This window comes from Zea mays, chromosome 10 (genome assembly GCF_902167145.1).
Source record: "Zea mays cultivar B73 chromosome 10, Zm-B73-REFERENCE-NAM-5.0, whole genome shotgun sequence".
NCBI lineage: Eukaryota > Viridiplantae > Streptophyta > Magnoliopsida > Poales > Poaceae > Zea > Zea mays.
Genome location: NC_050105.1, coordinates 78,175,869 through 78,192,379, shown reverse-complemented (window position 1 = coordinate 78,192,379; position 16,511 = coordinate 78,175,869). Strand labels below are relative to the sequence as shown.

The 16,511-nt window shown below is 45.0% G+C and overlaps 1 protein-coding gene and 1 pseudogene across 1 annotated transcript; one reads left to right on the top strand and one right to left on the bottom strand.

Moving 5' to 3' along the window:
- The first annotated feature begins 4,426 nt into the window (after positions 1 to 4,426).
- LOC100281978 (transmembrane 9 superfamily protein member 1) lies at positions 4,427 to 11,105 on the top strand. The gene is made up of 8 exons (NM_001154895.1): positions 4,427 to 4,757; positions 4,876 to 5,036; positions 8,776 to 8,816; positions 8,919 to 9,498; positions 9,586 to 9,723; positions 9,807 to 9,963; positions 10,047 to 10,531; positions 10,625 to 11,105. The coding sequence occupies exons 2-8, from the start codon at positions 4,888 to 4,890 to the stop codon at positions 10,842 to 10,844; spliced, it is 1,770 nt and encodes a 589-aa protein (NP_001148367.1). The 5' UTR covers positions 4,427 to 4,757; positions 4,876 to 4,887; the 3' UTR covers positions 10,845 to 11,105.
- A 3,041-nt stretch (positions 11,106 to 14,146) lies between these two features.
- Positions 14,147 to 15,282, bottom strand: LOC103642541 (uncharacterized; annotated as a pseudogene).
- Between the last annotated feature and the right edge of the window lie 1,229 nt (positions 15,283 to 16,511).

Below are 16,511 nucleotides of genomic sequence, written 5' to 3'. Positions count from 1 at the left end.
CTAGCAAAACAGTGGTAGCTTGCGCATTCTTATGAATTTGCTCATTAATAAATACAGGGTTATCCGAACTATCGAATTGCATTCCATTTTCAACTATCTCCCATATACTAGGATGGAGAGAAAATAAGTGACTACGCATTTTGTGAATCCAAAAAGTGTAGTCCTCTCCATTAAAGTGTGGAGGTTTACCAAGAGGAATTGAAAGCAAATGAGCATTGGAATTAAAAGGAATACAAGAATAATCAAATGAAAAATTTGAATTAACCGGTTTCCTTTTCTCGTCGTCGTCGTCTCTTGGAGAAGAAGAAGATCGTCGCTGTCATAGTAGACGATCTTCTTGATACGTCTCTTCTTCTTCCCGTCCTTCTTCTTGTGACTTGAGCCAGAGTCAGTGGGCTTGTCGTCCCTTGGCTCGTTGAAGATGGACTCCTTCTCCTTATCGTTGACCACCATCCCCTTTCCCTTAGGATCCATCTTTTCGAGCGATTAGTCCCTTACGTGAAGAGAACGGCTCTGATACCAATTGAGAGCACCTAGAGGGGGGGTGAATAGGTGATCCTATAAAAAACAACACTAAATAGCCACAAAACTTGGTTAAGTGTTAGTACGGCTAAGTAGCGAGCTCTTGCGAACACACAAGTAATCACAGAAAAGCAATCACAAGAGACACACGAGTTTATCCTGTGGTTCGGCCAAGTATAACACTTGCCTACTTCCACGTTGTGGCGTCCCGACGGATGAGGGTTGCAATCAACCCCTTTCAAGTGATCCAATGATCAACTTGAATACCACGGTGTTCTTCTTTCTTAGACTTTCTCCCGTTTGCGAGGAATCTCCACAACTTAGAGCCTCTCGCCCTTACAATTGATGATCACAAAGAAGCACGGAAGTAAGGTTGGGAAGAGCAACACACACTAGATTTAAATCCACACCGCAAACACGCACACAAGTGAGAAGATGAGCACACAAAACACGCGCGGGGAGTTTACAACTCAAAAAGTGCTCCAATCTCAAGAACGATGAACGATTGCGTGAAAGTGAGGACTAGAAGTCTTGGAATGCTTAGAGTGTGCTTAGGTCACTCCTCCATGCGCCTAGGGGTCCCTTTTATAGCCCCAAGGCAGCTAGGAGCCGTTGGAGGCAATCTTGGAAGGCTAATCTTGCCTTCTGTCGGGTGGCGTATCAGACAGTCTGATGCGCCACCGGACAACCACTGTAGCATGTCCAGTGCGGATCTCCTTCCTATTTTGGCGCAGTCGACCGTTGCAGATTCGCGGCAGTTGACGCACCGGACACTGTCCGGTGCACACCGGACAGTCCGGTGCCCCCTGCCGACCGTTGGAGCGGGCCACGCGTCGCCCGCCGATTTCGCTGCCGTCCATTGCACAGTCAACCGTTGGCTCACCGAATAGTCCGGTGCACCACCGGTTAGTCCGGTGAATTTTAGCCATATGCCGTTGAACTTTTCCCGAGAGCGACGACTTCATCGCGGGCGACTCACCGGACAGTCCGGTGCACCACCGGACAGTCCGGTGAATTATAGTCGTACGCCGCCGTAAAGTCCCTAGAGCGGCCTATTCACCGAGACTGGCCTGGCGCACCGGACATGTCGGGTGCACCACCGGACAGTCCGGTGCACCCAGACCGAGCAGGACACAACCAACTCTTTTCTAATCTATTTTCTCCTGTTTCTAGCACTTAGACACAATACATTAGTACCCAAATCAATGTACTAAGTCTAGAAACGTACCTTGTTACATGATTTGCACTTCTTCAATCTTTGGCACAAATTAACACTTAGAGAATATGTGTTGGCACTTAATCACCAAAACACTTTAGAAATTGCCCAAGGGCACATTTCCCTTTCACCTCCCCTCTTACACTTTTGATAAGATTAACCTATAACTAGCTTCCCTAATTAATTATCCAAGACTAGAGCCATAGTAGTCCTTGTGGTTGTACATTTTCTCGGGTTGTCGCTCTATGTTCCAATTAGACATAGTTATCTTGTACCAACAAATATCATACCACAATAAATAAAACAATATCCACATGAATAAAACAATATCCATCTTCTATGTGAATCATTATCCCATAAACCAAATAGAGCACTATCATGTCTACCCAATAATAAGTAAACCATGTGCAAACAAGGTCAGGGAAAACAAATCTGGTCATCACTTAGGGCCTGTTTGTTTACCCCAATGAATTATATAATCTGGATTATTTTTGGAGGATTATATAATCTGGATTATATAATTTGGATTATATAATCTGAGTAGTCCTGTTTGTTTACCCAGATTATCTGGCGTGTTTCTGTTGGGCGGCGGGCTTCTCCGATCCGATAGGCGCAAAAACGATTCGGTAGATTATAATGGCAATGGTGGGTAATTTCTAGGAAACTTGAAAGAGTAGTGGGGAAGTGGGAAAAAATAATCTGAAATAAGCACCTCCTCACTTGCTTATGGATTATCATAATCCAAGGGGTTAGATTATATAATCTGGGCAAATAAGCTAGACTGTTTGTTTGTCTCTTAGGATTATTTAATCCAGATTATATAATCTGGGCGTAAACAAACAGGCCCTTAATAGGTCCCATGAATTTAACCTAACCGTGTGTAACATTGGTTAGAGCATAAAAGTAAATACTGAATAGGACTAAAGATACGTGACCAAGGACACAACGTGTCTTCTAAAGGAAGCTCCTATTGCCTAGATTCTTCACAGGTTTGGTCTTTAGATCCCTTGAACACTTGATCTAGTAATCACATCATGCTAACAAACAAGCTAAACATAAATAAAAATAATAGTAAACCAAACAGAGAAAACATATGCATAAAACAAATCTATGTGTTGATACGAATCTGTAGGCTCAAGAACCACTATAATCAGAGTTAAACCGAGAAAGTTATGGCAAAAACAAGTTTAGGATCAATTTTATATTTAAAAATTTATTTTCATGGACTTATTTGCAAAAACCAAGGAATTCTACGTAAATACAAGTTAAAACAGAGGGGATCCGATCTAAATATGTTTAACTCGAATGGCGGGTTCTATTCCTTTGAAACTCAGGGTCTACTCCATTAAAACAAGAATGAATGTGATACAACTTGAACTGTGGTGGATTTCTTTGCGAAACCAGAAAAGTTTAGGGGTCCTTTGAAGGTTGGGTGCAGTTGGGGGGATGCGATCGAGGTCATACGATCTTAGACTAGTGGCCCGATTCAAAATAACCGAACCGGTACGCATAAGATTTAATCTCTTAATTGTTCATTCTAGATCTATTAACACGAATTCGTCTCCCTTACCGACGACGGTTTGGGCAGTGCCCGCCGACGAGGACGCATGTAACGCTCTAAAATTCTATTATGGGTAAACTAGAAAAAAAACTTATTTCATGATTTAAATAAATATGTTTTCAAATAATAGATTATCTAAAAGATTATTATGTGAACTATCCTTTGGGTTAAAGATCTATTCTCTAAAAAAGAATTAAGTTAAACTATCACTTAATATAGATTTTACATAAGAAATTATATTCTTTTAAATAAATACGTGAATCATACAATAATTAAGGACCCTATACCTATTAAAAGGATAATGTCTTTATAATAAAACACATAAGCAAATACCCTGATATTATTTGAAATCTGAAATTGACACCGACAAAATGAAGGGAGTAATTGAATCAGCTACTTTTAAAATAAAGTAACGGTAAACTTGTCTTTGTGTATTTTAAAAGCTAAAAATTAGTCCACACATCTAGTTTTTTCTAATTAAACCAATTTTTAAAAACTAGGGTAGAAACGAGTTTCTTGTCCATTTAGTTGGGAAACGAGGCAGAATGGAGCCGCTTTATTTTACGTTTGGTTGAAGAGCGAACAGAATGGTCGAAGAGAAGCGACTCTAAATCGAGAATATTTACATTAGTTCTATGACGAGCTTGCCCCAAAAATTCGTTGGAATCTCACCATTCCACTTGTCCCTTTCTCTTTTAGGGCTTGTTCGTTTTGATGTGTATCCATGTGTATTGGATGGTATCGAGTCGATTTAAATCCATAATAGGTCAAAATACATCTCAATCCTACCCAATCCACTCTAATCCACATGAAACAAAAATAACCGAACAAACCGTTCCGCTGTTCTTAGAGTATGGAATCATCTAGCTCTCGAAATCTGCAATGAAACCGTTCCGCTGTTATTGCTCTCTAACCAAACAAACTTACAAACCTCAGAAATTGTGGTGCTTTCAAACAAGCCACAAGGTTATAACTTTTTTCTTAAATAACACCCAAAGCAGCAATTAACCATTAACAACATTATTTTTAAAAAATCGTGCTGAATGCAGCCAAGCCGCGGAATTTAGAAATCGCGAGTTGCCTGAAGTCAAAAGGAGAAACACGGCCGGCTCCTTCCATAGATCCAAGAGATTTCTCCATTCCCAAGCTGCTTGACCAGACAAACCATAAAAACTATTGAACTTTCAATACATCTCCTCCCGTGTCCGGTTCTTCCTCCCAAAATCTGCCCGAGCTTCTTTGCCCAGCAGATCCCCGGCAGTTGCATCCCCAAGCGCCCCTCCCCAGTCGACGGTTCTCACCCAATTCCGCCGCCCCATCGACGGGTTCGCACCAAATCAGCCGCCCCCGCAGCGGTGCGGGAGCGGCGCCGTTTGGACGCTTTCCCGCTGAAATCTCCCGACAGTGTCTCGTCATTTTGACGCCTGAGCTTTATCCGGGTGGAAAGTTTGGATCTTGGTAAGGATCTTAGGGGCTGGTGGGCTCGAGTCTGCGCAAGGATCTCGCCTTTGCGCGTTACATGTGCAGGCTGTTCTCTGGTGCGGGATCTCTCTAACTTGTCGGTGCTCTTGAACAGGTGCTTGCGGAGATGGCGAGTACGGGGGCGGGTGCTGTTCTTGCTGTGGTAGTTTTGGCTTGTGCACTGGGAGCCAGAGCTGATGGCTCTGATCATAAGTACAAGGAAGGGGATCATGTTCCTCTCTACGCCAACAAGGTCGGGCCTTTCCACAATCCAAGGTACAGCACACTCTTGCAACCCGCAAACTTTCGATACACCGTTCTCCTTACAATGCGAGTTTTAATAAGCTTGCTGTCTACCTTGGTGGTTAAGGTTGTGTCACAATCGGATTACTGATAAAACTCTACTGTTTGAAAGAGAGTAAAACGACCAAAAATCCTAATAGCTAATCCAAAATCACCTACTCAATTGGCAAGTGACTGTATGCATAGGAACTATGAGTAATCATGCGACAGAAATCTGACCAAGAGGAATCTTGCCCAGTGGTCTATTATGGATAAGAAATGACAGTTATAACAGAGATTTTCCCCCAATTGCTCGGCTTTTCAATGCATCAGCTTAAACATTACCGTGTGTTTCATAGGTCATGTTTTACTCAATTATAGGGCTTAACAATAGTTATGAATCGGCGTTAGGAGACTGGTATAGTGATATTCTTCAATTATAGAAACAGGGACACATTACTAAGGGTCTGTTTGGTTGGGCTGTGGCTGTGAAAAAAGCTGCTGTGGGTTGTGAGTTGTGAAAAAAGCTGTTGTGGACTGTGAACTGCTAAAAAACTAAAAACCGTTTGGTGGAAACTACTAAAAGTCGCTAAAAATTCTTCCATATATATTTTTACAGTTCCACCTAAAAGCTGCTAAAAGCAGGTCCAGAGGTGCTTTCAGTTTTGCACTACAAGAAAGTCGGCTTTTAGAAAAAGCTGCTTTCTAGATTCGGCCCTTGGTTTGACTTTTGGCTTTTAGGGGGCAAAAGCCAAAGCCAAAAGTCAAACCAAACACACCCTAAGTGTTTTCAGAGCTACTTATTTAGCTTGGATGTTTGATAATAATCTTGATAACTCCATTCTTCTACCATGCTGAATGTCATGCCATGAGCCATGGCACAAAGAATATTCCCTCAATCTTGCATAACTGAACAAATGAGTTGAGTATAGACTTGGTACTTCCACAATCCATCTGAAACAAATGAGATGAGTACAAACTACATACTTCAACAATAAAAACTCGGCCGGTGAGAGAAAGACCGTCCTCCTGGTATTATATTAAGAAGAGACTGAAACATGTTCCCAGCCGAGAAAATCTCCGAACCTTGGTCCCCCATCATTAGTGGGTCGTCACTGCCCATTTTGCAACGACCCAGCCAGAGGGTGACGCGCAGGACGTAACCCGGGAGCGGGCGGGGCACAATGAGGGGTTATTTTTAACCAAGCCCAAAAATCGCCCCCGAGGGGGATCAAACCCGGGACCTGGAGGTGCTACTCGGAAACCTTAACCATTACACTAGAGGCCCTTTCGCAACATACTTCAACAATCAGGATCAGCATGGCACACAAAGATGACATGTTTGTGGAACCTTCAACAATCAGGTCAGCTGAATAGAAAATCACTGATTCACAAGTTTGTATAAGAACATATTTGACACAGAAGCACAGATCACAAGTACACATTCTCTGCTGACACATAAGCACAGATTCTTTTCTGTACACATTGTACACATAAGCACAGATCACAATTTAAAAGCACTAGTTGTGTGCAAGGGTATATCAAAAAAAAAAACTCGGCCGGGGAGGGAAAGACCGTCCTCCCGGTATTATATTAAGAAGAGACCGAAACAATGGTCCCGGCCGAGAAAATCCCCGAACCCTGGCCCCCCATCACTAACGGGCCGACGTCAACTGTCCACTCTGCAACGGTCCAACCGGAGGGTGGCGCACAGGACATCGTAACCCGAGAGCGGATGGGGCACAGCGAGGGGATTTTTTTAACCAAGCCTGAAAATTCGCTCCCGAGGGGAATCGAACCCAGGACTTGGAGGTGCTACTTGGAAGTCCTTAACCACTAGGCTAGAGGCCCTTTCGCGTGTGCAAGGGTATATCATAAGCACAAATGTTATTCCATAAAAGAACAATGTGAAGCAATTGTATAATCAAATCAGTGCATATGTATTTTTTATTATTCCTGCTGAGTGATGGACATGGTACTAAATTACTAATGTCTCTTCGCCCAGCATCCTCTTGAACTCAAATTCAGACTTCTCAAGTTTAATCCTTTCTTCTTTGTGCTGGTATTTGCTTCTCAGACTGGTTAATCTGAGCACTCAAATTAACATCATCAATGCCATCTGTAATCAATGTTGTGAAATATTCAAATATCACCATCCATGTATATGTCCTGCAAAAAACATCACAAAGTGTCAATTCATACATTACAGGGCCTCTCTACAAACGGAAAAGAACATAAAAGAAAGAAGCCTCTCTACGAACAGAAAAGATCATAAAAGAAAGAGCAGCTAAACTAGTAGTATTGCTTATGGTCTAACAAAGTGAATAGAGTCTGCAAGTGAACAGAAAATAACAGCTAAATCACATAAACAAATACTGGCTAGTAGCACTGCTCATGGTCTTATATGAAATGTGTACGCTACACACTAGCATATCTACCACGTTCAACCAAGATATCATGCGAATAGAGGATCATGGATCATTACCATTAGACGCGCAGTGCAGCGGAAGAAGAGCACATTGATGTAGTGGAAATAGTTTTATGCCCTCGCGTACCAGTAGTAACAACACGTTCACCCATGCTCCTCAAGATCATTGTTGATCAACACCGCTACAACAGCAGCATCGTCTCCACGGTATCCACACATGCGGGAATAAAACACCGTGACGCCGGTGTGATCCACCAGGTGCGTAGTGAGAGAAAAGACGGCAGCGTCTTGGGCGCCCGCAACCCTAGGGATAGAGGAGGCGGTGACAGCTCCAATGATCCTTTTTAGCACGCCAGACCCTTCGTATATATAGACTCTTGCCAATGGTTTTTGGTGGCAGCGTCTTGGGCGCCCGCACCTTGCAACCTTAGGGAGAGAGGAGGCGGCCACGGTTCAGATGATCCTTTCTAGCACGACAGACCCTTTGTATATATAGAGTCTTGCCAATGGTTTTTTACCCTAAAAGCCCATTAGCTTTCTCATGAATCATGATTGCCTCTTGGACATATATTCAACAGTCTCCCACTTGCACCAGAGTCAATCACATGTGCAATTATTTCATCTGCGCAACTGTTTTGGCCCCACCTGCTGACTGCAACGGAAGTGATTGACCACTGCCAAGCACCTGGCAATGTGGATCAACCTGCCCGCTCCACAATTAGGTTCTCCCCAGGCCACGGGCTGTGGAATTGCTTCATGCTGACATGTCATATCTGCAGAAATGGTGGCATGTGGGGAAGGGGAACTTGGCAATTGCCAATAGGCAGACCATGCGGGAAAAGGACTTTCCTAAGCAGGGAAGGAACACTGTGCTCCTTGCCTGCGTGGGAAGGTTTTTGTGACTTAGGATCTAGAGCGGAGTCGACTCTCCACCTCTAGCTAGCGAGGATTGCAGGATGTGGTATGGCCATAATTGGGGATCAGTTTTGTGGTGCTGTTGGCGGTGTTCTTTTTTTTACAAGAAACTCAATCTATGGCTAGAGTAATTGCTTTACAGATGCTCTTGGTTGCTGTTACAGTGTCTTTGTGGTTCCGCATATACTAGTTAGAAATAAGCAGTATGGATATCTCATTCGAGGATAGGTAGATTATATGGGCAGTTATACCATGTGAGCTGTCATTTTCATATTTTTGTTAATGCCTAAAAAGCAGAATCTACAAGGTAATAACCATGTGATGTTTCTATGGAGCCTCTTGTTAGCACTGTTTTGCTTTTGTTTGATCATGAGTTGTCGTGTATTGCAGTGAGACGTATCGGTACTATGATCTACCCTTTTGTGCACCAGGTATACAAATCCCAACCTTTTCTGCTGTTGTTTGCTTAGTGATGTCTTTGACTGGTTCTGACCATGTATTGCTTCTTCCTGTTAAATGCTGGCCTGTAATAGAACATCCAAAGGACAAAAAGGAAGCTCTTGGCGAGGTTCTAAATGGCGACCGGTTGGTTGATGCCCCATACGAGTTGAACTTCAAGGAAGACAGGAACTCCAAGGTTCTCTGCAAGAAAGTGTTGTCGAAGGAGCAAGTTGCCAAGCTCCGGGATGCAGTCGCCAAGGATTACTACTTCCAGATGTACTACGATGATTTGCCACTATGGGGATTCCTCGGTAAACTGGACAAGGACAAGGAGCAAGGAGACGTGAAATACCTACTGTTCAAGCACATCCACTTCGACATCATGTACAACGACAACCGCGTCATAGAAATCAATGTACAGACCGATCCAAATGTGGCCGTGGATATCACGGAGGACAAGGAAGTGCCGATAGAGTTCTCTTATTCGGCGACATGGAAAAAGACAGACATTCCTTTCGAGAAAAGAATGGATAAGTACTCCAAGTCTTCCTCTATGCCACAACACCTAGAGATCCACTGGTTTTCTATAATCAACTCGTGCGTCACAGTGCTCCTCCTGACCGGTTTCCTGGCCACCATCTTGATGCGTGTTCTCAAGAACGACTTCATCAAGTAAGATATTTAGCTGTTGGGTTCCATTCTTGTCGCCTAGCATGCGGTTTACTAGCCGCGTTATTGATTCATTAATTTCCATCGAAGGTATTCTCATGAAGACGAGTCCCTTGAAGACCAAGAGGAGACTGGGTGGAAGTACATTCACGGTGATGTATTCCGTTTCCCCAAACAGAAGTCCGTTTTTGCAGCAATTATTGGTTCTGGAACTCAGCTTCTCGCCCTGTAAGACCTCTCTCAGTTAAGACGTCTTATTAGTCAAGCTTTGGAAGGATACTAACTGTTATATCAACGGTTGCTGTTCACAGTGCGATTTTCATCTTCCTCCTCGCTCTTGTCGGCGTCTTCTACCCATACAACCGGGGAGCTCTCTTCACTGCCCTCGTTGTCATCTACGCTCTCACGTCCGGTATCGCTGGATACACAGCCACTTCTTTCTATCTGCAACTGGAGGGCACAAACTGGGTAAGTTAATGAGCGTCTCTTTTCTCCAATCCCTCGCTGCTGTGTATTTACATTTACACACCCATGCCCCCTACGTGTTTCAGGTCAGGAATCTGGTATTGACTGGCTGCCTATTCTGCGGACCTCTCTTCCTGACGTTCTGCTTCCTGAACACAGTCGCAATAGCGTACAGCGCCACGGCAGCCCTGCCTTTCGGCACCATCATCGTCATCATCCTCATCTGGGCGCTCGTGACCTCTCCTCTCCTCGTGCTGGGCGGCATAGCCGGGAAGAACAGCGACACTGAGTTCCAAGCCCCCTGCCGCACGACCAAGTACCCGAGGGAGATCCCCCAGCTCCCGTGGTACCGCAGCACCGTCCCTCAGATGGCCATGGCGGGGTTCCTCCCGTTCAGCGCGATCTACATCGAGCTGTACTACATCTTCGCGAGCATCTGGGGGCACAAGATTTACACCATCTACAGCATCCTCTTCATCGTGTTCATCATCCTCATCATCGTCACGGCCTTCGTCACGGTGGCGCTCACCTACTTCCAGCTCGCCGTCGAAGACCACCAGTGGTGGTGGAGGTCAGTGTTTTAAATACCAACTCGTCAGTGTTTTATCTTCCACATGGAACACAATTATATGTATATATATATGAAAAAAATGCGTGGTTGCAGATCTGTCCTGTGCGGAGGCTCGACAGGCATATTCATATTCTTCTACTGCATCTACTACTACCACGCGCGGTCGGACATGTCGGGGTTCATGCAGACGTCCTTCTTCTTCGGCTACATGACCTGCGTGTGCTACGGCTTCTTCCTCATGCTGGGAACGGTCGGCTTCCGCGCGTCGCTCTTCTTCGTGCGCCACATCTACCGCTCCATCAAGTGCGAGTAAGCGCCGGACGTGCGCACGCGGTCTGGCATGCTCATGGCTGTTGTTCCGGGTGGCTTGGGATCCAATTGCAGAAACCGTCACCAGTTGGGTTGTGCATGAATTTATATGCTGAAGCGCCAGCAGTTGCCCTCAGTATGGACCTCTTCGCCTTTAGCCTTTATATATATACGTTGGAGCTCCCGGAGAGGAGGATCTATGTAGTGTAGGACTGTCGCCAGAGGCAGTGTCTGTATTATTATCTAGTACACTTGTAGTGGAGCCAGTGTCAACCTTCAATTATGTTGCTGAAACCTGTGTGTTGCTCAGTAGTGCATACCATGCACAGTTTCTTTTGTTTATTAGGTTGGCGTCCATGATAATTGGGGGGGGGGGGGGGGGGGGGGGGTCTAATGGGCTCACATTGGGGCTTGGGCAGCAGAAGTGGGCCTAGAAAGCGGGCCTACATGTACTACGCTACGGACAGGGCAAGGGAATGAGTTAGTTAGGACTTGTTTGGACACTGTCGGAATTCACACGTGCTGTTTTTGCTTAACACGTGGATTGATGTGGATCCGATTACACCCAAACAAGATCTTATTGGAGTATAATGTACACACAAGAACAGTTTGGGATGTGCGGAATAGCCGAGAGGACGATTGCACGAGAACAGGTGTGCAAAAGCAAAGATTGGCTTTGTTTAGGTGGGGACATGCGCAAGGTTGAGCTAATGCCGCATTACTTGCACGAGGTTTGGGGGAAGTGAGATGGTGGGGGTGCTAGAGAAGGCCACAGAGCAGGTGCAAGCGCGTCTGTTGTGCAAAAACAAAGATTTGATGTATTAAATAAAAGATGAGACGGAGGCTGAGATGGTTAAGGATTCGAATATTGTTATAGCTAGAAAAAGACCTATGTTACAGCGAGATTTCTAGCGTAATGGTTAAGGATTTCGAGTAGCACCTCTAAGTTTCGAGTTGGTTAAAAAAAATCTTTTTTTTATGTCCCGCTAGTTCTGAAGGATCGAAATCCTGCGCGTCACCATTCGGCTGGGCCGTGAACAGTTGAGCTAGGGTTTGTAAGTTTTTTCTGTTCAAACTATATTTGTCTCTTCTTAATTTAACACAGTGAGGACAGTCTTTTTTTCTCTCTGACCGAGTTTTTTTATGTACCGGTGAGGGAGATTCTTGTCTTGGGCTTAAAGGGAAGGAAAAGAAAAAGGCAGACTAGGCTCTCCTCGGGGACCTACTACAGCAGAGAACTGAGATGCCAAACGAGCCAACGAACGAACGTGGGCGGGTGTGGTGACAGCAACTCTCTCCCCTCGCCAAGGACAAAAGATGAGAGAAACACACTTGCTTTATTTATTTATTTATTTATTTATAATGGAGTAGCTAGTCTAGAATATAGAGACACCTACTAACTTTGTTTTGGTCTGTTTGCGTCCACGGTGTAGGGAAACAGCCACTCGGCGTTGCAAAAATATTGGTACGTACTCTTTTCATGAAACAGATTTGGATGGTTCCACTAATAAGGGAGGTACTACTAGGGGCATGTTTAGGAGTATAAGACACCAACAGGCCATGTCTGTGTCTTGTCCTAGTATCTGAGTATAAGGGCTCGTTTAGGAGCAAAGAGCCAAAGACATCGGAGGAGGGAGGGATAAATAGCCCCGCAGCAAAAAGCCAAAGACACCGGAGGGGGGAGGGATTGCGGGGCTAAAATGGCCCTGCTGTTAAATTTTAAATAGCAAGAGTATTTTAGCCCTCTAAGATTGTCTCCAGCAACGTACTCTGTATACATCCTCTATATCCGTCCTTTATGGTCTTTTCTAAAAGATTCCATCTCCTATATCTACTTTCTCTCCAACAACGTCTTCTAAATCACGTCCTCTATATGTAAATACCTATATTAAAGATATTTTTAATTTTTTAATTTTTGTACATACATATTTGTCATACTCTTAAATATATTGTACATATTTTAGTTTTATTAAACCGGTTGTTTAAAGTATTTAAATATATAGAGAACCATTTAGAGAAACTCTACATATAGAGGATCCAGCATCGTTCTCTAAATTTAGAGGACCGTTTAGAGGACGTTGCTGGAGTGAGTAGATGACGTCCTCGTCCTCTAAATTTAGGATACAAGACCCTTTAGAGCTCTTTGTTGGAGCTAGTCTAATCATCTTCGGTATGGCTGCATGGTATGGCTGCCTTTGAACAAATCCTAGGAGAAAGAAACAAACAGAACGGAAGGGAATAACATAAGACTATAAATAAAAGCATGGATGGAATGATGGGGGAGGTCGAAAAGAAAGAGTGGTGGCCGTGGTGGGAGGGAGAGAGGGACGGATGCGGTCCAGCAGCTGACCCAACGCTGGCCCCACCCATCAGTCCTTTTCGCCCATCCCCATCCTCCAACCGTAAAAATTTATCAGCATACCACGCGACGCGAGCGCGCGAGAGAAGGCGAGGCGAGGCGATTTATCGGCGCCGTCACGTCTCTCGCCGAGCCGGCAGCCCGGCACGCAGCTCGCTCGCGCGACGCGGTCGCGAACTCGCGATCATTTGCATGCCATGCCACGAGATCATGGCATGCCACGAGATCTCCCCGCGTGCCCCGCCCGCGAGATACCGCCGAGCTCTGCTCCTCTCCTCTCCTGCGACGACAGGAGGAGCATGTGGTGGTGGCCTGGTGGGTAGGTTTGATTTGATTTGATTGCCTCATTTCTTTACGGATGGATGGACTGATTGCGACGTCATGACTCCGCTAATCCCCCATCCCTCGCCTCATATTTTTTTTTGGATGGGGACGTCCTCCCTCCCGCGGTCGGTCCCACCCACCCCAGCAAAGGCCTGGATGCACCAACCCACACGCACATAAATTTCTTTTCAGATTCTCTCTTTCCTCGCCCTCCATTCCCTCTCTCTGCCTTGCTGGCATGGTACCTCTGCCTAGAGAGAGAGGCACACAGCACGCACGTGGAGCGAGCCTACTCTCTAAGGCTGTGTTTGGTTTGACTTTTGGCTTTAGCTTTTGCCCCCCTAAAAGCCAAAAGCCAACCAAAGGGCTGGATTCAGGAAGCAGCTTTTTCTAAAAGTCGACTTTCTCGTAGTGTAAATCTGAAAGCACCCATGGGCCTGCTTTTAGTGGCTTTTCGGATGAAAATGTGAAAACATATGTCGAAGAATTTTTAACGACTTTTAGTGGTTTCCACCAAACGTTTTTAGCTTTTTAACAGCTTACAGCCTACAGCAGCTTTTTCCACAGCTCACAGCCCACAGCAACTTTTTTCACAGCCACAGCCCAACCAAACAGACCCTAAATCGTTATTTATACTAGCCATATTCTTGTGCATTACTACGATTTTTGTATATAATATAAGATAAATTTTATTTTAATAAAACATAAAATATATGTTTTCTATTGATTAGGTGGATGTAAATGTGGAGCTAACAACCAAGGTTCAAACACTCACACATAATTTCACTTTATTTCACTTTTCGCAAGAGAAAATAAACATTGGATGGTTTCAATGATATTTTTGTCGTCTGTATGAAGGATATTATGAAGGATCACCTCAAATAATTGTTGGGGCTATGGTGATTGTAATATATTTCTGTCAAATAAAACAAATCTTTCCAAACTGATCCGAGCATGCCAAGGCAGATGAAGCAACACTGCAAGCCCCATGCACCCTTGAAGTGAAGCACCAAGTTCACTGAATGCTTTTAGCGTGGTAATCGCGTGGTGCTATGAGATCTCGAAACCGTTGCCTAGAAGCACAAGGAGTTTCTTGTCAATTACTGATTCAATCGTAGTCTCAACAGCTTTCAACTTTCCAACCTTTATTGAAGATGCAAGTCTTGCAAACATATTTGCATACATTGCTCTTTTTTCTGCAAACAAGAGATCTGCAATTTGATACATGGGGATTCTTGCAAAATTTCATCAGCAATTGTGCCACCAACATGCTCAGATATCTTGGCCAGAATACAAGAGAAGCTGGCTAGAGTTGATGTATCTTCACAGGCACCAAGAAGATCAATTAATCTATCTATGGAACATACTATTTTAAAAGAGCAAGTAAGATTTATGTAGTCTGCTGGAACATATATAATTGCAATTGCGGCAGTGAATGTAAAAATAAGATATGGTGATCCTATGAAAATTATCTCTGCTATTCGAGGGACAAGTATTTTAATGAACCTAATTTTTCTTGCCTCAAATTCAGTAGGGATATGCATGCCATGAGAGCTTGAGTTGTGTTTGCTAATTAAATGTCAATGTCCATGAATTCTAGCAGAGAAAAGAATGATCCCATCTTCCGTTCATTTGGTCTTTTCATACACTCTTTGCAAAAAAAAACAAAAGGCCAAGGAGCTACAAATGTCACATAATATAAAATCGAATCAGATAAAAGAGCACGAGTAACATCATTTATTTTGTTCTTATGGTGCATCTACATCTTTCTCATTGACGTATGAAACTGGACCAGGTGCACAAGGTGCATATGTTGGGAGGTTGGATATGGTTTTCTCCCATTTTCCCACTCTGGTTTCATTCGCCAGAGCTTGCCCATGACAACAACTGTAAGGGGATGAAGACCACAACGATCCAACAAGACTTCTGCGGCGACGGGCTGTGAAGTATAGAGAAGTTAAACACCCAAAAGCCATGGTGTTTGGAATTTTTAGTTATTCTATTTTTCATGATGTATCTTCCTCTAACATGTCTTAATTTGCAAATTTGGCATAACTACTGATTGAAAAATATATGTATGTCAAAAAGTATTAAGAATATTTGTGAAGCTAAACATGATGTTACTTAACAAAATATGTTATTAACTGTCGGCGTTTCGACCCCGAGGGGTCCCTAGACCGACGAGTAAAATTGTCGCTGCGTGTCCCAGCCCAGATGGGTTGGCGCGAGATGGAACACAAGGGGAAGAACGCGGCTCGTGTTATCCTGCGCCAGGGGGATGCGCTTGCAGTAGGGGTTACAAGCGTTCGCGAGGGAGAGAGAGTGAGCCTGCTCGTCAGCCCGTTCTCCCGCGCGACCCTCCCGCATGGAGGCCCTGGACCTTCCTTTTATAGATGCAAGGAGAGGGTCCAGGTGTACAATAGGGGTGTAGCTATGCGCTAACGTGCCCGACAGAGAGGTGCCTGCGCCCTGTGTACATGCCAACGTGTCTGTCGGAGGGGCGCTAGAGCCCTGTGTACGCGGTAACGTGGCCATTGGAGGAGCGCTCGAGTCCTGTAGAAGCACAGCTGTCGGGGCTGCTGGGACCTTGCTGACGTCTCCTTGCTTCCGTAGGGGGCTGAGAACCGCCGTCGTCATGGACGCACGCGGGGAGCCATCATTACTCGTTTACCGGGGCGAGCCAGATGGGACGCCGGTCTTGTTCCCCGTAGCCTGAGCTAGATAGGGGTAGGGTAATGATGTATCCCCCATGGGGCGGTCGATCCGAGCCCAATATCGGGCGAGGCGGAGACTCCTCCTGAGGCCGGGGTCGAGCGAGGACGCGATTCTTCCCGAGGTCGAGGTAGAGGCCGAGCCCTAGGTTGAGGCCGAGCCCTGGGGTCGGGCGAGGCGGAGTCCTCCTTCCGAGGCCAAGGTTGAGGCCGAGCCCTGGGGTCGGGCGAGGCGAAGACCATCTTCCGAGGCCGAGGCAGGGGCTGAGCCCTGGGG